The following is a 24,754-nucleotide window of genomic DNA, read 5'->3' on the forward strand; positions in this document are numbered from 1 at the left end:
TTTCAATCTTCTTTTAAAAAAAAAAAAAAGATTCAGAAGTAGACTATCTGGTGGGAGCGAGTATGTCAAGTAATTTTTATTTGTAAAGCCTGGTTCACCGTGAAAGGGAAAGAGGAACAGAGGGTAGGCAGCTTCCTTTTTTAAAGCCTAGGACTTGGAGGTTCCTAGGAACACACCAGTTCCACTCACATTCCACCAGACAGACTTGGTCATATGTAATGGTCAGGCTTCAGAGTAGTCTTTAACCATGTGCCCAATTAACATACGGGAATTCCATGATTAAAATAAAGGCACAGGAGTGTAGATGGGAGTCAGCATCTCTTCCACCCATGTGTTCTTGCTAAAGTAATTTTTTAAGGTTTCATTGGATTTTTGCTTCTATAGATATGAGAAATGGTGTTTTATTTTGATGAAATAAATCATGAATAGGCATGTGTGCTCAGTCATGTCCAACTCTTTGCTACCTCATGGATTGTAGCCAGCTAGGCTCTTCTGTCCATGGAATTTTCCAGGCAAGAACATGAGTGGATTGCCATTTCCTTCTTCAGGGAATCTTCCTGACCCAGAGATTGAACCCATGTTTTCCTGCATCACCTGCATTGGCAGACAGATTCTTTACCAGCTGAGCCATACGGGGAAGCCCAAATTCATGTACAGAAAGTTAATAAATGTTGCCTGATACATACTACTATCTTAGCATATTAACAAACTCCTCAAGAGCAAGTCTGGCAAAGTGTGAGGAACAGCCTCCTTACTCCCCAATTCAAATATCATAGCAGGGGCTTCCTTAGTGGTCCAGTGGTTAAGACTGTGCACTTCCACTGCAGTGGGCATGGGGTTGGTCCCTGGTGGGGGAACTAAGAGCCTGCATGCAGCATGGTGTAGCCAAAAAAAAAAAACAAAAACAAAAGCCCAACAACTTCCCCAATCCTTCCTTGCTGGTATCCCCTTCCTGCCTCTGCACCACTCCAGGTATCACAGAAGTGCATTTGAACTACTGGCTATTATGAAGGCCTGGTGCTGAATTTAAGAGCATTTGTTTACTCTTCTTGCTTGCCACCTGGGATGTCAAGTCATGAAATTATCATCTTTGGTTTTGAGGTACTCTAATGGTAAAAAAGATGCAGAAGAATTTGTGATTGTAGCAAAAATAGAGAACTTATTGCAGAGAGGAAACAGGTAGTGTGTGTTGCATTTCATATTATAAGTCATTGTGATTCTATGGATGAACTGTGGGTAATACAGTCTTCAGAAGAATCAATGAAACTATAAATTTAATTTTTAACATTTTAAAATATATTGGGCTTTAAAAAGATACACGTCTGTATGCATTTATTTTAGGACTTCAGGCTAAATAGTGATTCAAATTTAAATTTATACTGATGACATTTAGTAGGTAGAAACATTTTGTCAAAGGTAGTGAAATCTGCAAAAATTATTATATAGATGAGTACAAATTAAAAAGAAATATTAGGCAGTTACAATGGCAGCCTCTGTCAGTAATAGCACATCTACTATGTCATACAACAAGTTACTGATTTTAAACTTTTCAAAACTTTTGGAAATTTGACTTTGGAGAGTAAATGATTATTGAAAAAATTAAGACTAATACTAAAAAAGCTGTCTTTTATTTGGACTTCATTGCCAATGTAACTTAAACACTAATAATACATTCCTTATAATTTCAGTTGAGGGAAACTTGTTTGGTTTACTCTGCAAATAGTTGGAATTAATTTGATGTTGGATTCTAAATTCTCATTTTTATTAGAGAATAATAATCTCTTGGTTTATATCTCTAAATTTCGACAACTGTAATTTAAAATTTCTTTTCTCCCCCCCTCATCAAACAGCTTTAATGTTATATTTGCTGGTGGTCCAGAAGAAGTTCTAAAAAAGTTTCAAAAGTCAAACCACAAAGTGGTCTTTGCAGCTGATGGAATTCTGTGGCCAGATAAAAGACTAGCAGACAAGTATCCCATTGTGCACATTGGGAAACGCTACCTGAATTCAGGAGGTGAGTAAGATACTGGAAGAAAAGTATAATGCGAGTCATGGATTAAAATATTGATGGGACCACCTTTTAAAAAAAATATAACTATAGATATGTTTTAAATAACCATTATCTTCTTATTACTATGGAAAAGTTATATCTGTTTAAATTCACAGTGCATTTTATAGTTGACAAAACATTTTCTCATGTATTATATGATGCTCCTAAAAACACTAGTAATGGGTTATTACTAGTGTAAATGTTATTTATGTGTAAATGTTATTATTTCTACATTATAAGTGAGAAAACCATATTTCCCTAATTTAAGTGACTTCTCCAATAGGCATTCATTTATTAAAGGAAAAACTACAGGGATTCTGGTCTTCTGACTATAATTTCATTAAGAATTTTCTGGCTCTAGGTTAACAGGCTTAGTAAATTCCCTTACTTAGGAAAAAGCGCAAGCTACACTTGAGTAGCTTTAACAAATAGGCATTAACTTTATCTATATTTTAAACAAACGGTCTGGTGACTCAGATAGTAGAGAATCTGCCTGCCAATGCAGGAGATCCAGGTTTGATCCCTGGGTCAGGAAGATCCCCTGGAGAAGGGCATGGCAACCCACTCCAGTATTCTTGCCTGGAGTATTCCATGGACAGAAGAGCCTGGTGGGCTATAGTCCATGGGGTTGCAAAGAGTCAGACACAACTAAGCGACTGACATTTTGGCTTTCTTTCACTTTTATTTTCTTATTTTAAATATATCGGAGTAAATGATTTGTCTTGAAATCCCTAGTCAAAAAGATTCAACATTGAGTGCCTAGGTGAACTTAAAGTCCTGCCTTAGCTATACCACTATGAATTAAGAAATAAATGATCAAGTTTCCCCCTCCCAATCAAAAAATAAAATGAAGTTTAACTTTAGACATATTTTATTTCTTTAGACTGAGATTAATATGAAAATATGGCCAGAAAACGTGGATATAGGACAGGTAACTTGCCAGAGAAACAATGTTGGGTGGAAATTGCAAGCCACACTGGGAAAACAGATTTAATTGTAAATTACATAAAATAACCGATTGTATTCAGGCCAGTTCAAATAAGTGCTGTTTGAGATAGTACATCTGGGTTCTAGACTTCACTCAGTTACTTTTGTATATGAAACTTTTGACAAGTAACTTAGTTACAGTTCTACTCACCTGCATTTTCTTTCAGAAACCCATTTCCATGGTGATTCTTTGGAACTCCGTCAGCCCATATAAACTTGCTCTTCTGAAACCTCAAATCTTAGTGTGTACTGCCAAGTTTCAGCTCACTTTTTTTCTCTTCAGTACATTTTTTGTTCACGGTTTTGGGGATCTCTTAACCACTTTCTTTTTCTCCTAACTTATCTACCATCTTTGGGTTTTACTTCAACATTCAAGTCAGAACCTAGGGTTTCTCCTATTGTTCACACTGTCCTCTCAGATTTACAGTAAAGATGGCTGTCTGCTTTTGACTTCTCTGTCTGCGCAATTTTAAATGAGAGTGAGAGCTCCATTTGCCCCCAACTCTCAGACCCTCAGTAACAAATTGCTTATCTTTTACCCTAAGTCCTAGATAGATTAAAAGCCACCTAGCTATGGAATTCTGGGATGAGTTTTACTTTGTATTTATTAGTTTTTCTAAAAATGACATGCTTAGTGAAACATAATATATGTAAAATCTAGATAGTGAAATATTTACTCGAAAATCTAAATTTCAAACAGAGGCACAGTACTTTGGAAACAGCAAAAGTAGCGAGTGCCTTTGAGAGCAAGTTTAATTAAGGAGAATGTGTTTATAAGTGAGAAAGTGATCATGTTCTGCTGCTGCTGCTGCTGCTAAGTCGCTTCAGTCGTGCCGGACTCCGTGCGACCTTGTAGACGGCAGCGCACCAGGCTCCCCTGTCCCTGGGATTCTCCAGGCAAGGATACTGCAGTGGGCTGCCATTTCCTTCTCCAATGCATGCATGCGTGCTAAGTCGCTTCAATCATGTCCGACTCTGTGTGACCCCCACGGACAGCGGCCCACAGGCCCCTCTGACCATGGGATTCCCCAGGCAAGAATACTGGAGTGGGTTTCCATTACCGGCTCCAGGGGATCTTCCTGACTCAGGGATTGAACCCAGGTATCCTGCCTTGCAGGCAAATTCTTTACCATTTGAGCTACCAGGGAAGCCCAAAACTGATCAGACAGGGATATCAGAACATCATCCTTATTCTTTCTGTAGTCAGAATAATTAAAGAAATGCTAGAAAATCTAAGTATGTTCAATAAAGTTTATGTAAATTTATGAATGATATATAGAGCTATTTAAGAGATATGAATTTTGTTTGTGTGTACCTCATTGTTAAAAAAATCATTATGGAGAGTAAACATGTTTCCTTATGAGGAAAGTGGTGGAATATTAGAAACTTTACTCTTCTGAAATAGTATGGCAGTTTAATAGAAAAATGTAAACCATAAACTACATATCACATGCCATGAAAATAAAAGTAGTTCCTTCTCATTTTTAAGGACATTTGTAATTTATAAAAAGGATAAGGAAACATAATTTTTGAAAAGCAGTAATATAAACCATTGGAAAATGTCATATGTTGCTGCTTAGACATGTTTTTTTAATCACAGATTTAAGTGTTAAAAAATATATATTTTTCAGTGTTTTAGGATTTTTCTAATTTGGCAAAAATGAGGAAAAAATGAGCCACGAGTGATTGATTTAGTCATGTTTTCATTTTGTCTTGTTTTCTCTAGTTAATATTCCTGCCTATTTCTTTTAATTCTTTTATTGCTATGAGAACATTTTAATTTTGAGGATAATAAGTTAGATTTCTTTTCAATTCTCGGGAGTGAAATTGCTCCTTGTTAAAAAGTATTGCATATCAATGAAACATAGCAGTTTGGCTGCACTTCTGAAATTCAGAGGAAGACTCAAACACAGGGAAAAATGATCCTGTTGTCTGTGTCTTTTATAGACAACTGCTGTTGGCATATTTAATGCTTGTGCTCTAAGGCCAAGGTAAAAAATCCAATTTTAGACTTCCTTTTTCCAGACCATGACAAAACCTAGCCAGAAAATGGTTTAGCAGACATAGTAATGACTAGCTCAGTGAAGGAAAAATTCCCAAAATGTCCTAGATATAAAATTTCTTTGGGATGTTTGCAGTCAGTGACAAATCCAACATTTTTTTGATTGCGTTAACATCTCTGGCACTGACATCAGAACCACTGTAGTAGAGGTTTTTTTTTTCCCCCCAGAAACAGTGAATCTTTTACACAGAATCTAAGAACAGCATTTCAGAAGAAAGAAAATTCTTCTGATTCTGACTTTTTCGTAGTAACTTTTTTTTTCCCCTGACATGTGTTTGAAAATATTAGTTCCCTCTCTTGTATCAATTAATCTGGGGAGATGGGTTGAGTGGATAGGCTGTAGTAGCATGGAAACATATACACTGCCATATGTAAAATAGATAACTAGTGAGAATTTGCTGTATCACTCAGGGAACTCAAACTGTGGCTCTGTGACAACCTAGAGGGGCTGGATGGAGTGGGAGGTGGGAGGGAAGTTCAAGAGGGAGGGGACATATGTGTACCTATGGCTGATTCATGTTGATGTATGGCAGAAACCAATACGATATTGTAAAGCAGCTGTCCTTTAATTAAAAATAAATAAATTAAAAAATTAATTTGGGGAATGTGTTTATTCAAAGAGAGTCTTTTATTTGCACTTGGTAGTAAAAGCTTTTTCTGTTTGAATTTATATATGCAACAAAGGACACTCAATAACTCATATTTCTCTCATGGTGAGCTGTGAAATTCTAAACTATGGATTAGGACTAATAGCTTTAGAAATCTATGCAACTGGTCTATGAAATTAACACAGACATGAGTTTTGGTCTTTGAATTCTAAATCCTCTATTCATTCTCTTTTCTATTGCAGGATTTATTGGTTATGCTCCTTATATCAACCGTATAGTTCAACAGTGGAATCTCCAGGATAATGATGATGATCAGTTATTTTACACTAAAATTTACATTGATCCACTGAAGAGGGTAGGTAATAGCTCTCACTTTCAATGTAATATCTGGGTTCAAGTGGCTACTGGCACTCCAGTCATTGCATCCATATTCTGGGCAATTTTACAGGCAGAATAATAAATAAGGGGCCGTCTCAATTGTGTCAACTCTAAGGAGCCTATCAGGAAGTCTCACAAAATACTTTCTTATATTTTTCTTTGATTAGAACATATTTTTTTGGCTACCCATAATATGGAAAGGGTTTCCCTGGTGGTTCAGTCAGTAAAGAATCTGCCTGCAGTGCAGGAAACCGAGATTAGATCCCTGAGTCAGGAAGATCCCTGGATAAAAAATTGGCAACCCACTCCACTATTCTTGCCTGGGAAATGCCATGGACAGAGGAGCCTAGTGGGCTACAGTCCATGGGGTCGCCAGTGTTGAACATGACTTAGCGACTAAACCACACACAACACCATATCACAAAATGCAGAGGACTTTTTTCTTTATTTCAAGCACATGTGTTCTACTAAAAATCTGAATTCTCTTATTAAGGGGAAGAAGGTTGGGAACAAGAGCACCTTTCCTTAAACCCTAAGGACAATATTCCTGAGACTGATTTAAATGGAACTTTGGAGAAAAGTAAAAACAAAGTTCTTTAATTTGATACTATTTTCAGTATAATTACCTATAAGTTAATGTTCCATAAGTTTATTTTGTATAATCAATACAGTTCTAAAATTTATTCAGTTGTGTGTTTCAGGGTACTGTCATTAAGAAACAAGTATTTGTTTTTTTTTGTAAAGTATATTTTATTTTTTTTCCATTTATTTTTATTAGTTGGAGGCTAATTACTTTACAATATTTTAGTGGTTTTTGTCATACATTGACATGAATCAGCCATGGATTTACATGTGTTCCCCATCCCGATCCCCCCTCCCACCTCCCTCTTCACTCACTTTCTCTGGGTCTTCCCAGTGCACCAGGCCTGAACACTTGTCTCATGCATCCAGCCTGGGCTGGTGATCTGTTTCACCCTAGATAATATACATGTTTCAAAGCTGTTCTCTCGAAACATCCCACCCTTGCCTTCTCCCACAGAGTCCAAAAGTCTGTTCAGTACATCTGTGTCTCTTTTTCTGTTTTGCATATAGGGTTATTGTTACCATCTTTCTAAATTCCATATATATGTGTTAGTATACTGTATTGGTCTTTATCTTTCTGGCTTACTTCACTCTGTATGATGGGCTCCAGTTTCATCCATTTCATTAGAACTGATTCAAAGGCATTCTTTTTAATGGCTGAGTAATATTCCATGGTGTATATGTACCACAGCTTCCTTATCCATTCATCTGCTGATGGGCATCTAGGTTGCTTCCATGTCCTTGCTATTATAAACAGTGCTGCGATGAACATTGGGGTGCACGTGTCTCTTTCAGATTTGGATTCCTCAGTGTGTATGCCCAGGAGTGGGATTGCTAGGCCATATGGCAGTTTTATTTCCAGTTTTTTAAAGAAATCTCCACACTGTTCTCCATAGCGGCTGTACCACCAACAGTGTAAGAGGGTTCCCTTTTCTCCACACCCTCTCCAGTATTTATTGCTTGTAGACTTTTGAATAGCAGCCATCCTGACTGGTGTGTAAAGGTACCTCATTGTGGTTTTGATTTGCATTTCTCTGATAATGAGTGATGTGGAGCATCTTTTCATGTGTTTGTTAGCCATGTGTACATCTTCTTTGGAGAAATGTCTGTTTAGTTCTTTGGCCCATTTTTTGATTGGGTCATTTATTTTTCTGGGATTGAGCTGCAGGAGTTGCTTGTATATTTTTGAGATTAATCCTTTGTCTGTTTCTTCATTTGCTATTATTTTCTCCCAATCTGAGGTCTGTCTTTTCACCTTGTTTATAGTTTCCTTTGTTGTGCAAAAGGTTTTAATTTGATTAGGTCCCATTTGTTTATTTTTGCTTTTATTTCCAATATTCTGGGAGGTGGGCCATAGAGAATCTTGCTGTGATTTATGTTGGAGAATGTTTTGCCCATGTTCTCCTCTAGGAGTTTTATAGTCTCTGGTCTTACATTTAGATCTTTAATACATTTTGAGTTTATTTTTATATATGATGTTAGAAAGTGTTCTAGTTTCATTCTTTTACAAGTGGTTGACCAGTTTTCCCAGCACCACTTGTTTAAAGAGGTTGTCTTTTTTCCATTGTATATCCTTGCCTCCTTTGTCAAAGATAAGGTGTCCATAGGTTCGTGGATTTATCTCTGGGCTTTCTATTCTGTTCCATTGATGTATATTTCTGTCTTTGTGCCCGTACCATAGTGTCTTGATGACTGTGGCTTTGTAGTAGAGCCTGAAGTCAGGCAGGTTGATTCCTCTAGTTCAATTCTTCTTTCTCAAGATTGCTTTGGCTATTCGAGGTTTTTTGTATTTCCATACAAATTGTGAAATTATTTGTTCTAGTTCTGTGAGAAATACTGTTGGTAGCTTGATAGAGATTGCATTGAATCTATAGATTGCCTTGCATAGTATAGCCATTTTGACAATATTGATTCTTCCAATCCATGAACATGGTATATTTCTCCATCTGTGTGTGTCCTCTTTGATTTCTTTCATCAGTGTTTTATAGTTTTCTATGTTGGTCTTTGTTCCTTTAGGTAGATATACTCCTAAATATTTTATTCTTTTTGTTGCAATGGTGAATGGTATTGTTTCCTTAATTTCTCTTTCTGTTTTCTCATTGTTAGTGTATAGGAATGCAAGGGATTTCTGTGTGTTAATTTTATATCCTGCAATTTTACTATATTTGTTGATTAGGTCTAGTAATTTTCTAGTAGAGTCTTAGGTTTTTCTATGTAGATGATCATGTCATCTGCAAACAGCAAGAATTTCACATTTCACTTCTTTTCCTATCTGGATTCCTTTTACTTCTTTTTCTGCTCTGATTGCTGTGGCCAAAACTTCTAAACCTATGTTGAATAGTAGTGGTGAGAGTGGGCACCCTTGTCTTGTTCCTGATTTCAGGGGAAATGCTTTCAATTTTTCACCATTGAGGGTAATGCTTGCTGTGGGTTTGTCATATATAGCTTTTATTATATAGATCTATGTTCCTTCTATTCCTGGTTTCTGGAGAGTTTTAATCATAAATGGGTGTTGAATTTTGTCAAAGGCTTTTTCTGCATCTATTGAGATAATCATATGGTTTTTAACTTTCAATTTGTTAATGTGATATATTACATTGATTGATTTGTGGATATTAAAGAATCCTTGCATTACTGGGATAAAGTCCACTTGGTCATGGTGTATGATTTTTTTAATATGTTGTTGGATTCTGTTTGCTAGAATTTTGTTAAGGATTTTTGCATCTATGTTCATCAGTGATATTGGCCTGTGCTTTTCTTTTTTTGTGGCATCTTTGGTTTTGGAATTAGGGTGATGGTGGCTGCATAGAATGAGTTTGGAAGTTTACCTTTTTCAGCAATTTTCTGGAAGATTTTGAGTAAGATAGGTGTTAGCTCTTCTCTAAATTTTTGGTAGAATTCAGCTGTGAAGCCGTCTGGTCCTGGACTTTTGTTTCCTGGAAGATTTCTGATTACAGTTTCGATTTCCTTGCTTGTGATGGGTCTGTTAAGATCTTCCATTTCTTTCTGGTTCAGTTTTGGAAAGTTATACTTTTCTAAGAATTTGTCCATTTCTTCTAAGTTGTGCATTTTGTTGGCATAGAGCTGCTGTTAGTAGTCTCTTATGATCCTTTGTATTTCAATGTTGTCTGTCGTGATCTCTCCATTTTCATTTCTAATTTTGTACATTTGGTTCTTCTCCCTTTGTTTCTTAATGAGTCTTGCTAACGGTTTGTCAATTTTGTTTATCTTTTCAAAAAACCAGCTTTTAGCTTTGTTGATTCTTGCTATGGTCTCTTTAATTTCTTTTGCATTTATTTCTGCCCTAATTTTTAAAATTTCTTTCCTTCTGCTAACCCTGGGGTTCTTCATTTCTTCCTTCTCAAGTTGATTTAGGTGTAGAGTTAGGTTATTTATTTGGCTTTTTTCTTGTTTCTTAAGGTAAGCCTGTAATGCTATGAACCTTCCCCTTAGCACTGCTTTTACAGTGTCCCATAGGTTGGGTTGTTGTGTTTTCATTTTCATTCATTTCTATGAATATTTTGATTTCTTTTTTGATTTCTTCTATGATTTGCTGTTTATTCAGAAGTGTGTTATTTAGCTTCCATATGTTTGTATTTTAAATAATTTTTTTTCCTGCAATTGAGATCTAATCTTTCTGCATTGTCATCAGAAAAGATGACTGGAATGATTTCAGTTTTTTTGAATTTACCAAGGCTAGATTTATGGCCAAAGATGTGATCTATTCTGGAGAAAGTTCCATGTGCAATTGAGAAAAAGGTGAAATTGATTGTTTTGGGGTGAAATGTCCTATAGATATCGATTAGGTCTAGCTAGTCCATTGTGTCTTTTGAAGTTTGTGTTTCCCTTTTTTTTCTGTTTAGTTGATCTATCCATAGTTGTGAGTGGAGTATTAAAGTCTCCCACTATTATTGTGTTACTATCAATTTCCTCTTTCATATTCATTAGCATTTGCCTTACATATTGTGGTGCTCCTATGTTGGGTGCATATATATTTATAATTATTATATCTTCTTCTTGGATTCATCCTTTGATCATTATGTAGTGTCCTTCTTTGTCTCTTTTCACAGCCTTCATTTGAAAGTGTATTTTATCTGATATGAGTATTGTGACTCCTGCTTTCTTTTGGTCTCCATTTGCATCAAATATTTTTTTCCAGCTCTTCACTTTTAGTCTGTATGTGTCCCTTGTTTTGAGGTGGGTCTCTTGTAGACAGCATATAGAGGAGTCTTGTATTTGTATCCATTCATCCAGTCTTTGTCTTTTGGTTGGGGCATTCAACCCATTTACATTTAAGGTAATTATTGATAGGTATGGTCCCGTTGCCATTTACTTTGTTGTTTTGGGTTTACGTTTATACAACCTTTCTGTGTTTCCTGTCTAGAGAAGATCCTTTAGCATTTGTTGAAGAGCTGGTTTGGTGGTGCTGAATTCTCTCAGCTTTTGCTTGTCTGTAAAGCTTTTGAATTCTCCTTCATATCTGAATGAGATCCTTGCTGGGTACAGTAATCTAGGTTGTAGGTTATTCTCTTTCATTACTTGAAGAATGTCCTGCCTTTCCCTTCTGGCCTGAAGGGTTTCTATTGAAGATCAGCTGTTATCCTTATGGGGATCCCTTTGTGTGTTATTTGTTGTTTGTCCCTTGATGCTTTTAATATTTGTTCCTTGTCTTTGATCTTTGTTAATTTGATTAATATGTGTCTTGGGGTGTTTCACCTTGGGTTTATCCTGTTTGGGACACTCTGGGTTTCTTGGATCTGTGTAACTATTTCCTTTCCCATTTTAGGGAAGTTTTCAGCTTTTATCTCCTTGAGTATTTTCTCATGGCCTTTCTTTTTGTCGTCTTCTTCTGGGACTCCTATGATTCAAATGTGGGGCGTTTCACATTGTTCCAGAGGTCCCTGAGGTTGTCCTCATTTCTTTTGATTCCTTTTTCTTTCTTCCTCTCTGCTTCATTTATTTCCACCATTTTATCTTCTACCTCACTTATTCTGTCTTCTGCCTCTGTTATTCTACTGTTGGTTCCCTCCAGAGTATTTTTGATCTCATTTATTGTGTTATTCATTTTTAATTGACTCTTTTTTATTTCTTCTAGGTCCTTGTTAAACATTTCTTGTATCTTCTCAATCTTTGTCTCCAGGCTATTTATCTGTAACTCCATTTTGTTTTCACGATTTTGGATCATTTTTATTATCATTATTCTAAATTCTTTTTCAGGTAGATTCCCTATCTCCTCCTCTTTTGTTTGACTTGGTGGGCATTTTTCATGTTGCTTTACCTGTTGGGTATTTCTCTGCCTTTTCATCTTGTTTAGATTGCTGTGTTTGGGGTGACCTTTCTGTATTCTGGTAGTCTGTGGTTCCTTTTTAATGTGGAGGTTTCTCCCAGTGGGTGGGGTTGGACGATTGGCTTGTCAAGGTTTCATGGTTAGGGAAGCTTGCGTCGTTGTTCTGGTGCGTGGAACTGGATTTCTTCTCTCTGGAGTGTAATGGAGTGTCCAGTAGTGAGTTTTGAGATGGGTGTATGTGTTTGGTGTGACTTTGGGCAGCCTATGTTGATGGTCAGGGCTATGTTCTTTTGTTGCTGGAGAATTTGCGTGGTATGTCTTGCTCTGGAACTTATTGGCGCTTAGGTGGTGGTTGGTTTCAGTGTAGGTGTGGAGGCTTTTGGATGGTCTCTTATTACTTAATGTTCCTTGTAGTCAGGAGTTCTCTGGTGTTCTCAGGTTTTGGGCTTAAGTCTCCTGCCTCTGGATTTCAGTTTTATTCTTCCAGTAGCCTCAAGGCTTCGCCAACTATACAGCACTGATAATAAAACTTCTAGGTTTAGTGGTGAAAAGTTTCTCCACTGTGAGGGACACCCAGAGAGGTTCACAGAGTTACATGAAGAAGAGGAGAGGGAGGAGGGAGATAGAGATGAGCAGAAGGAGAAAAGGGGGGATTCAAGAGGAGAGAGACAGATCTACGTAGTTCTCTGTTCCCAAAGTGTTCCCTGTAGCCCAGACACCCACAGAGATTCACAGAATTGGATTGGGAAGAAAAGGGGAAGGGAGGAAAAAGAGGTGTTCTGAGGTAGAAAATGGAGAGTCAAAAGTGGGAGAGTGTATTCAACACACACCTGAGTAAAAATGGGTACTGGATATTGGATTCTTAAATGTCCAAAATTGATATTAAATACTGAAAAACAAAGATTAAAAATCTAGGGTAGAGGTTAGACTCTTAAAAATACAATATTAAAAACAAAAAGAAAAACACAAAGAATTTTAGAAATATATGTGAAGTTCAGTTTAAAAATATGGCTTCTCCTTTTTTTTTTTTTTTGCAATGTTATAGTGAAATGAAAATGAAAATTAAGGAGTAATATTGGAGTAATAGAGGACTTTAAAGGAAAATAAGAGAAAACAATAAAACTAGGAAAGAAAATTTTTTCTTAATTAAAAAATTAGTAAATATATATGATAATGAAAATGAAAGTTGAGGAGTAATGGAGGAGTAATAGCGAATTTTAAAAGTAAATAAAAGAGAAAAAATAATAAAAGAAAAGAATAGAAAAAAAAATTTAATTAAAAAGAAAAAAAGTAAAAATATATCTAGGAATTTCTCTGCAGCAGTTGCGGTCGGTGTGGGTTTGGTTCAGTTTCAGATAGCTCCTCGTTCCAACTTACACTTCTCGATATCTGTAGGCCCCTTCCAGTGTAGTCGGTGTTATCTACAGGGATTTTAATCTGTTTCACTGGTCCCTTCTGAAGCAGTTCCCTTTGTTTATTTGGCTTCTGTTTGCCGGTCTCTTCAGTGTCTAATTTCTGCCCCGACACAGGCAGGTGGAGGTGGTCTCTTGTTTAGGTTCGCTTGTTCAGTGGCGCTGCGGAGAGGGAGGCGTGCTGTAGACAGATATCGCTGGCCTGTGTGGGGAGCACTCACACCCCGTCTACACTGCTCAGGCTTCAGGCTGCTATATATGGAGCGGGCCCTGCGTTGCATGCGATTCCAGTTTTCGGGTATTCCACAAAAGTGCGGACTCGGTTGGGCCTGCGTTTTGTGCCTTGCCCGGCCGGAGCAGCTCAGGCCGCCAGGAGCTTGACGGGCCCACTCTCCCTGGGTGCGGTGCACCTTCTCCCCTCCGCGGTTCCAGCCTCAGTTTCCGAGCGTGACAGTCGGGTGTGTGCGCCTTGTGTCTATTCTTGGGAGCTGGCCTCTAGCCGTGACCCTCCTGGCGGATGTCGACAATTCAGAATCTCAGGAAGTCTTTGGTTAGAAACTGGAGGCCTGTTTGCAGTTTGGTAGGGGGTGCCATCTGGGGCCAAGTTTGCCCCTTTCACCTCCCCCCTGCCTCCTGCCTCCGGCAGGGATGGGCGGTCCGCAGCTGGCTAGCTCTTCTCTGGAATTGTTCAGTCTCTTTGTTCTGCGAACGGCTGGCAGTGTGTTCAGGCCGGTTAATTTTCTCTTTCTCTCTCTTGCTATCCCACAGTTTAAGTTGCTATCTCAAGTTAGCTCCCTCCGATTGCCCTCAGGGCATTTGGTCTCAGTCCTACCCTAAGCAATGCCTCCTGCTCCTCTCCGTCCCGCCCCCACTTGCTGGTGGCGGATGTGGGCGTCTGGGGTACTTTTCTGCTGGGGGTTGCTTTTAGGCATGTAGTCTGTGGGTTTTATTTCTTTTTCCTCCCAGTTATGTTGCCCTCCGAGATTTCAAAACTTCCTCCAGACCTGCCCGTGAGAGGGTTTCCTGGTGTTTGGAAACTTCCTCTATTATGACTCCCTTCCCAGGACGGGTCTCTGTCCCTAGCTCTTTTGTCTCTCCTTTTATCTTTTATATTTTGTCTTACCTCCTTTCCAAGATGATGGGCTGCTTTTCTGGACGCCTGATGTCTTCTGCTAGCGGTCAGAAGTTGTTTTGTGACGTTTGCTCAGCGTTCAAATGTTCTTTTGATGAATTTGTAGGGGAGAAAGTGGTCTTCCCATCCTATTCCTCCACCATCTTGCTCCTCCCCCTAAAGTATATATTAGAGTGAGTTTGCACTGTGTCTGCTTTTGTATTTTTGATAAGTACTATCTAAATATTTTCATTAGATACTTCTTAAGAAACTTTATTCTTATTTTTTATTTATTTATTTTTTTTCCTGTCTCTTATGTGCCTGACACAACCAGCCTGAGGCCTTGACCTCTCATTCGAGAGGAGAAACCTACTCTTGGCGTGAGTGCTAGCCCTTGCAGCTTGATGCCTGTCTTTCTGAGTGTAATTCCACAGTGAAAATGTTCTGAGTGTCATTTAATTGTTTTTGCTTTAGGATGCTTCCTCTAAAATCTCACTGCTGGGTCTGTAGTATTTTTAGTTGTGTAAATCCTATTTATGTTTTCTCTAGGCATAAGATTTAATGTGGTTAGCATGTGTTTTAGTCTGCTTGGTTTGCCATAACAAAATATCATAGACTGGGTGGCTTAAATAACAGAAATTCTTTTCTCAGAGTTCTGGAGGCTAGAAGTCTGAGATCAGGGTGCCAGAATAGTTGGATTCTGGGGAGAACTCTCTTCTTGACTTGTAGATGGCAGCCACCTTCTTGCTTCATTCCATGTGGTGGAGAGAGAGGTAAGAGATAGAGAGTGAAGTTTGGGTCTTGAACATATGAATTTTCAGGGAACACAAACATTGCATCTGTAATAGCATACAAAGACAATTTTAAGAATATAATTTCAGAGCAATGTAGCTGAAAAATTGATCCATTGAGAATAAGGTTGTAAAGTAAATTAATGTTTAATGATTAGTTTGTCTTCCAGGGAGCAAGTGTCTTAATTTCATGGATGCAGTCACCATCTGCAGTGATTTTGGAGCCAAAGAAAATAAAATTTGCCACTGTTTCCAATTTTTCCCTTTCTGTTTGCCATGAATTGATGGGACCGAATGTCAAGATCTTAGTTTTTTAAATGTTGAGATTTAAACCAGCCTTTTCTCTTTCTTCTTTCACCTTCATCACGAAGCTCTTTAGTTCCTCTTCACTTTCTATCATTAGATTGGTATCATCTGCGGGGCTGAGGTTGTTGATATTTCTCCCAGCAATTTGATTCCAGTTTGTGATTCATCTAGCCTGGCATTTTGCCTGATGTGTTCTACATATAAGTTAAATAAGCAGGGTGATAATATACAGCCTTGATGACCTCCTTTCCCAATTTGGAACCAGTTTGTTGTTCCATGTCCGGTTCTAACTGTTGCTTTTTAACCTGCATACAGGTTTCTTTGGAGACAGGTGAGGTGGTCTTGTATTCCATGTCTTTAAGAATATTTCACAGTTTGTTGTGATCCAAACAGTCAAAAGCTTTAGTGTAGTCAATTAAGCAGATGTTTTTTTGGAATCTCGTTGCTTTTTCTTTGATCCAACAGATGTTGGCAACTTGATTTCTGGTTCCTCTGCCTTTTCTAAATCCAGCTTGTGCATCTGGAAGTTCTCGGTTCACATAACTGAATCCTAGCTTGAAGGATTTTGATCATTACCTTGCTAGCATGTGAAATAAGCCCAACTCTCCAGTAGTTTGAACATTTTTTGGCATTGACTGTCTTTGGAATTGGAATGAAAACTGACCTTTTCTAGTCCTGTGGTCACTGCTGAGTTTTCCAAATATGCAGACATATTGAGTGCAGCACATTAACAGAATCATCCTTTAGGATTTTAAATAGCTCAACTGTGATTCTATCAACTCCACTAGCTTTGTTTATAGTAATGCTTCCTAAGGCCTGCTTGATTTCACATTCCAGGATGTCTGGCTCTAGATGAGTGACCACACTATCATTCTATCATTTTTATCCATGTCATTAAGACATTTTTTGTGTAGTTCTTCTGTGTATTCTTGCTACTTCTTCTTAATATCTTCTGCTTTGGTTAGGTCCTGCACATTTCTATCCTTTATTGTGTCCATCTTTGCATAAACTGTTGCCTTAGTTTCTCCAGTTTTCTTGAAGAGATCTCTAGTCTTTCCTATTGTATTGTTTTCTTATTTCTTTGCATTGTTTACTTAAGAAGGCTTTCTTATCTCTCCTTGCTATTATCTGGAACTCTGCATTCAGTTGGGTATATCTTTCCCTTTCTCCTTTGCCTTTTGCTTCTCTTCTTATAAACCTGTTTTAGCAGTCAGACAGATGATGCTGCATAATAATAATTATGAGGCTGGGTTGCATAATAATAATACCCAACCTCAATAGCTTAACATAACACATAACACGGGTCTTTCTGAAGAAGTTTACTGGAATAATTTGTGTTTCAGATCTTTCTATTTCCCCAAAAAGCAAACTTTATCAACATGATAGTGTTGTTTGCTGTTTCTTTTGCATTTTAAATATTTTTTTTCATTCTTATTTTTAGGAAGCTATTAACATCACATTGGATCACAAATGTAAAATTTTCCAGACCTTAAATGGAGCTGTAGGTATGCTTCCTAAATAGTGGGTTACTCATGTGTGCAAATGAACACCAGTGTTTTCAACTGTTTATCATTTTTTATATTCATTTTGTAGCTATGACTAAGGCTGACATGTAGGTATTGCAACTGTTAAGCAAAATATTGGAGTTAAGCTGAGCTTGATATAAATGCATTCAGTTGAAATCATTTCCTAAGAATAGTACAAAAAGATAAACTTCAGTCCTTAGGTAACTTAAACTTTAGTGATTTATGGGGACTTTAGATATAGTTTTAAATTAATTACACTTTGTTATTACAGTTTTCAGTATCAGCTTTTAATATTGTGAATTACTCAGCAGTATTAAATTATTTTAACCTAGGTTAAAAGTAACTGGTAATGAGACATGTACACTGTGGAGTGTGGTATATGTGTGTGTGCATGCCTGTATATGTTTTCCTGGTAGACATGTATTGAGATAAAAATACATGAATACATTAAATTTGATTAATTGATACATTAAAAAATACACTGATACATTAATGCATTAATACCTCACAAATTAAAAATATATTGCAATTTGATATACTTCTTTAAGGCAGTTCATAAATAAAAAGATTCTTAGAGTGGAAGGCATTTAGTTCGGAGTGCTCTGGAAATATGAGGAAAGGAGCTTGAAAATAAAAAAAAAGTTTCTGCTCCTACTTTCAGCTCCTCGTGCTGACTTATGTATTCTGGAATTAGCATTAGGCCTGATTTTCAAGAACTGGAAGTATTATCAATGATGGCCAGTTTTAGAAACCTAGCTTTTGCCTGGCAGTTTTCTACTTGCTAGACATATATTGTTGTTATCTTCATAATAACCTAGAAAAGCAGGCAAGGATCCCATTTTACAGATGAGTAAATTGAGACAATAATTTAATTCATTTGGGATTACATCACTTTCAAAAGATAGAGACGGTATTGAGAAGAAGCCTTCTTTCAACCAAGACCTCTCAGTGTCTTAGCTCAGTTTGCCAGCAAACTGAGAAAGTTAGGTGCTTAGAATCTGCATCTGTGTCAGTGTTGTCCTTCATTTTGGATATCTGCTGACTTGAAGCATGCAAAGTTTCTCAAAGTGTGGCATATGGAATAGTATGCATGAGAAATTTTTAACAAACTGAAATGTATAGATAGATGTGTACATGTATATGTGTATGTGAACACATACATACACAGTTTAAATGATTAAAATCTGTCTTTTTTAAAATCCAGATGAAGTTGTTTTGAAATTTGAAAATGGAAAAGCCAGAGCTAAAAATGTGTTTTATGAAACATTGCCAGTGATGATTAATGGAAATGGGCCCACCAAGGTGAGTCACAGTGGAGACCTTTCTCTGTTTCTTTATTTCTTGAGGATAGATTACAGAGAAGTATATATTGATAGAATGACTTCTTCTCCTCCTTCCCCTTTTCCCCCTTCTTCCCCTCTCCCTCCTTCCCTTCCTTTCCGCTCCCCGCCCCATTTCCTTCTCTCCCACCTTTTCCTCCCCCTCTTCCTCCTTTAATATCTGTAAGAGGCTTGATAAATAACAAGGTTCTACTGTATAGACAGGGGTATTCAATACCCTCTGATAAATCATACTGGAAAAATGTCTATTCATGAATTGTTTTGTATATACATACATACATACATATATATATGCACACACATACATACACATACATATATATATGCACACACATATACACACAAGCATACACATATATGGTTAGTGATATTGTGCTTAAAACAATGTTCTGGGATACCAAGATAATGCTTAGCTTACCCATAAGTACATAGAAAAGAGATTATTAGATAAATTTGTATTGTGGGAAGAGAGATGGAAGATGAAGTCTGCTATTTCAGAAGACTGAGAAGCCTGAATTCCAATAAAAGCTATATGCATGGGAAGACAGTCAAGGAAAAGCCCACGTTGGCAGCCTTTCTACCATAGAAATGGAGAAAGTAGATTACCCTTCTCTAGTTACCTTCCACCTTGCTTTTCATCACATTCCAGCCCTCCTGCAGAACCTTGGCTATGGACTCCTTTATCTGTCTGATAACAGTTTTCCCAGCTCTAGTCTCTCCTTCTCATCAGCATTTTAAAGACGTTAAGTCTTTGTCATTCTATGAACCTATCCTACACAAACTGTAACATCCTTCTCAATCTACATTGCTTCCAGCAATGTAGGACATTTTCCTTCCCCTCACAGGCACACTCTTTAGAGACTATTGCTCTTTCCACCCCCCAGGAATGGCTCCTGCCAAACTGTTGTGTTGTGATATCCTTGTTGAGGAGTAGACACTAAGGAGCTCTCATTTATCTTTCATCCAAAGATAACATTTGATGACGTTCATCCCATTTGGTTCAGTTTTAAATACTTCCCTTTGCTTCCATCATGCTCTGCTGGTTTGTCTAATAACTTTCTGGCCATTCCTCATTCTTTTTTAGTCTCTCTATTTTTCTTATATATATATAATTTATTTTCTTATTTTTGGTTATGCTGGGTTTTCATTGCTGTGGGTGCACTTTCTCTAGCTGTGGCGAGTGAGGGCTGCTCTCTAGCTGTGGTGCTAGAGCTTCTCATTGCAGTGGCTTTTCTTGTTGCAGAGCACAGACTCTGGGCATGTGGGCTTTAGTAGTTGCAGTGCAGAGGCTCAGTAATTGTGGCTCTCAGGCTTTGGAGCCCAGGGTCAGTATTTGTGGTGCAGAGGTTTAGTTGCTCAGTGGCATGTGAGATCTTCCCAAACCAGGGATTGAACCTGTGTCCCCTGCATTGGCAGGCAGATTCTTAACCACTGGACCACCAGAGAAAGTCCCTTAATATAAATTTTTAAAACATAACACTTTGTGTAGTGAAATTCAGGGGTCCTATGGTCCTCTTCCTATACTGTTTTAGTTATTCTAAAACAATTTATTTAGTTTTAGTATTCTATAGGTATCTGTCAGAGACATTCTTTTCTCTGCATTCTTAGGTAATCTGCTTCATTCCCAAATCAGCAAATCTCTCAGTGCTGATTATTTTCAAACCCTTGCTGTAGCTTCTATCTTTCCTGAGCTCTGAGTTTGAATGCCCAATTGTTAGATTTATCTGTATGTCAAATAAGACATGGAGCTCAAGACCTTCAGTTCTTTCACTTTTCCATCCAGTTGATCAGCCACAACCTGGTGTTTGTTTTGGCTGTAGATGCCTCTCTCTTGCAGTCCCACTGGAGAAGTAAATGGCAACCCACTCCAGTATTCTTGCCTGGGAAATCCTATGGACAGAAGAGCCTGGCAGGCTACAGTCCGTGGGGTCGCAAGAGTTGGACATGACTGAGCGACTAAACCGACCATCCAATCCAAGAGCTATACCTTCTAACTCTGTGCATGGTGGTTTGACTAATTTTCTTAGAGTCAGGAGCAACTTTTTGGTTCAGGCCACCTGCAACCTCTCACTGATAACAGTCATCTGCTAGCAACTTGGACCTAGAGTATTCTGCAGAAGCAAAAACCCAGTCACATTACTCAACCTGTATGCTGCCCTTTATAGTCTTAGGTAGGAAGTTCCATATTCTCAACTTGTTTGTAAAGCTCTTTTTTTTTCCTTTGAAGTTTGCTTCTGATTTAGGTGTCCCCAGTCTACCATCCCATCTACTCTCCTGCTCCTGATACTATAATATCTATACACCATTTCTCTTTCTCATTCTCTCCCTCAACTCCTGTCATACTGAGCTAATTTAAACTTTGCAAACATTTCATGTTTCCTCTGTCTGCAAGCCTTCTGTACATGCACATCACTCTTCTGGAATCCTCTGACCCTAATTCCTATCTGCTGTGCCCATTTATTAAGTGCTATTCGTCTTTTGTGTGTGCTTAGTCACTCAGTTGTGTCTGACTCGTTTGTGACCCTTTGGACAGAAACCGGCCAGGCTCCTCTGTCCATGGGACTCTCCAGGCAAGAATACTGGAGTGGGTTGCCATGCCTTCTTCCAGGGGATCTTCCCGACCCAGTGATGGAATACATGTCTCCTGTGTCTCCTGCATTGCAGGTGGATTCTTTACCTGCTGAGCCATTCATCTTTTAGGTGTCAGCTCAGTCTTTACTCCTCAAGTTTCCTACAGGCTTTTATAATATCTGGAACTTTGTCTATCACAGAACATAATACCACACACTGTACAGGGATAGGATTGACCTGTTTTAAATTTTTGTCTCTTACTGGGTCTGTAAGCCTAGGTATTGTAGAAATCGTACCTATCCTGTTCACTTTTGGTTTTGCCAGGCTTCAATACATGTGCAGCATATATTAGTCTTTCAATAAATTGTGATTGAATGTCAAGGTCTATAAATAGTCCAATGACGTAGCATTATTCTTGGGAATAGTGAAGTGGATTTTTTCTGGCAGGGCAAAATATTCATGCAATATGTGTGGGTCCCTGTAACTGTCCCTAGACAGATAAATGAACTTCTACAGCCAGACATCTATAACTAAATAGTGTGCTATTTCTCCTTGGTAATGTAATACTTGAATCAAACTTTAAGACGGCGGTTGGTACCAAAAATTTAGCTATTTTGAGTGAGGCCTGGTATTCAGTGATTTCCTTGTATTCACCAGTTTTTTCCAGATTTCCAGGGTAATGCTGATAGTTATACAAAGTGATTAAAAGACTTCTCATAAGAACACTAACTCTAGTCCTTAGTCATTTAGAAAGTTCTGTATGTACTAAGAAATTTTAAGTCTTCAAAGCAACATTTTTAGTTTGGGCTCTCTGTTTCTGGCGTTTCAAGCAGTATGATGATCCCATTATATTTTCTGTGACATGACCTTATAATTCTATTTGGCAGCAAAAATGAAGTAATTTTTTTATTGTAAAATTATATTTGGTATAGTATAAAATTTGAGAAAGGACTATATAAATGAGCATTCAACGAATGCCAACACTTTATTTAGTAATATGTTAAAAAATATCACATTTTACCTAGGATAATGAAGAAAAAAAAAGCAGATTAATCTTTTTAGATACACCATTTTTATTTAACCATCATAAAGATGAAAGGATTTTTATATATTTTGTATGTTAGCTTTATTTATTATTTTATTTAGTAAGGAATGATTATAATGTCAGTGGTTTTGAGCCATAACCTCATGAATGTTAATATTTAAACCATTTTTATTTAAAAATGTGCATAATGTATAAATGATAAATTGTTGATAATGTGTTTAGAGACCAAAGTATGTAAAGATGAGTTTATTTCTTAGTTATTTTCTTGAAATTTCATTCTATTAGGAAGAACAACTTTTAAATTATAAATAATTTAAAAAATCACTTATAATCCCACTACATCTCATTTTGTTTTCATTCATAGTTGCTTTCAGTCTTTATGTCCTTGCAATATGTACCTTTGAGCATTCATATTTTTCATTTGCTTTCATAATGATGTATAAACAACTTTGTTGCTTTTAAATTAACATTTTATTTGAAATATGATTTTTATTTATTATACATAATTGTCTTCATACTTGTCTAGGTATAATCTAATATAAATCAGTTTTTAGATAGAAACCATGACTTCTGGTTTGAAGTTTTGCTTTTTATTCTTAAAACTTATTTACTGTTAGTAACACATCATAAGATGCTTATTTTAATTCCTAACTTTTTTCTTTTAAATATCAGATAGTGTACTTCTTAAGGTAAATCATTATGAAATTGGTAGTATTTGTATACAAACAGAAGTTAGACATAAGAAAAACAGATCATCTAATCTGCACAGGAAAACAAGTCATTTCAGAAATGAATATGATCTGCAATAAAAATAGGGACTCTAATTTTGTGCATATAAACCTCAATGCTTGGGTCACTATGACCTTGAATACCTGGGTGACTTGAAAAAAAATGAAAGAAAAAGAAAAGATTCAGTTGGAAAAGTTTCTCTGCCAGTGACATGACATCACCCTTGGAAATGTTTCGATATTGTGAAAACAGGATTAAGAAAGCCCTACCACCTAGTAGCTGGGGACTTCCTGGAACAGCCTAACTACATAAACAGCTTTCTGCACTTTCCAGAGCTGCCAGCACAAATGTCTGTGACTTTTGATGAAGAAAACAGATGTAAACAGAGGGTGAGGGTGATGAGTAACCTCTGCCTGTGTGATGAGAGATCCAAAAAGAGAGAGATTTCCAGTCTTAGTGATCTCTGAAAATCCAAAAGACGTAAAAAGTAAAAAAGTTATGAAGTTTTAATTCTGAAAACTAAATGTAATGTCTTTTATGCTCTAAACTTTTAAAAAAGATACTGATTTTCATATTCACCTAGGGGTCCTAACAGACTCATGAATAATTCATGAAATAAATATTTAATTTTGTATGAGATTTCTGAGATGAGGAAGGTGCCAGTCTATATATAGGTGGGAATTTTAGATATGTCCAACCATGGGGGGATTTTTTTTTTCTTCTAAAAAAATTATTTCCCAGGATATTTAAAACAAAATTGTGTATTTCTCACCAGCTTTTTAAAAATTCCTTTTAGAAATAATGCTTAATAGAGAACCCATTTAAACATGAATCTCTTTTTAATTCAAAATCATAAGGTTATATAGGACATGAATAATTAACATTTGCACTTATAGTTTGACAATAGTATAATTTTTGTTTTTATTATAGAAACATATTCAGATCATTATACCGATTCTTGAAATGTCATTAATGAATGTCATAACTACATATTTTCTGCCTCATAATTTGTTTCCTGACTTTTCATGTAGTACAAGAGGGATGTGAATGAGTTACTTTTCCATGTCTTATAATTGTGCTATACAGAATAATGTGACTGTCTATAATATATGTAAAACAGAGGTTTTCTCTTTGTAATTATACTGTACTTGGTTCAATAGCCTTTGCTTCAGTATTAGTGCAATAGAAATATTTGAATGGAATACCAAATATTTGAAAGGAATCAGATAAAATAGTAGTGAATTAACTTCTTTATCTATTCTATACCATAAGATCTCTTTTAAGGTCTTCAGTTCAGTTCAGTTCAGTTGCTCAATCGTGTCCAGCTCTTTGTGACTCCGTAAACCACAGTATGCCAGGCCTTCCTGTCCATCACCAACTCCCAGAGTCTCCCAAACCCATGTCCACTGATTTGGTGATGCCATCCAACCGTCTCACCCTCTGTTGTCCCCTTCTCCTCCTGCCATCAATCTTTCCCAGCATCAGGGTCTTTTCAAATGAGTCAGCTCTTCGCATCAGGCGACCAAAGTATTGGAGTTCCAGCTTCAACATCAGTCCTTCCAGTGGACACCCAGGACTGATCTCCTTTAGGACGGACTGGTTGGATCTCCTTGCAGTCCAAGGGACTCTCAAGAGTCTTCTCCAACACCACAGTTCAAAAGCACCAATTCTTCGGCACTCAACTTTCTTTATGGTCCAATTCTCACATCTGTACATGACCACTGGAAAAACCATAGCCTTGACTAGACGGACCTTTGTTGGCAAAGTAATGTCTCTGCTTTTTAATATGCTGTCTAGGTTGGTCGTAACTTTCCTTCCAAGGAGTAAGCATCTTTTAATTTCATGGCTGCAGTCACCATCTGCAGTGATTTTGGAGCCCAGAAAAATAGTCAGCCGCTGTTTCTACTATTTCCCCATCTATTTGCCATGAAGTGATGGGACTGGATGCCATGATCTTAGGAAGCTAGAA

The 24,754-nt window shown here is 37.2% G+C and overlaps 1 protein-coding gene across 2 annotated transcripts in view; it reads left to right on the forward strand.

Annotated features, from left to right (window-relative positions):
- Positions 1 to 24,754, forward strand: part of PLOD2 (procollagen-lysine,2-oxoglutarate 5-dioxygenase 2) — a 122,103-nt gene that overhangs the window by 66,314 nt on the left and 31,035 nt on the right. For both annotated transcript variants that reach the window (XM_065942304.1, XM_065942303.1), the window contains exons 4-7: positions 1,851 to 2,014; positions 5,950 to 6,062; positions 17,016 to 17,079; positions 18,305 to 18,402. In XM_065942304.1, coding sequence (XP_065798376.1) covers positions 1,851 to 2,014; positions 5,950 to 6,062; positions 17,016 to 17,079; positions 18,305 to 18,402 — 439 coding nt within the window. The remainder of the gene's footprint in view (positions 1 to 1,850; positions 2,015 to 5,949; positions 6,063 to 17,015; positions 17,080 to 18,304; positions 18,403 to 24,754) is intronic.

Source organism: Muntiacus reevesi, chromosome 8 (assembly GCF_963930625.1).
Source record: "Muntiacus reevesi chromosome 8, mMunRee1.1, whole genome shotgun sequence".
Lineage (NCBI taxonomy): Eukaryota > Metazoa > Chordata > Mammalia > Artiodactyla > Cervidae > Muntiacus > Muntiacus reevesi.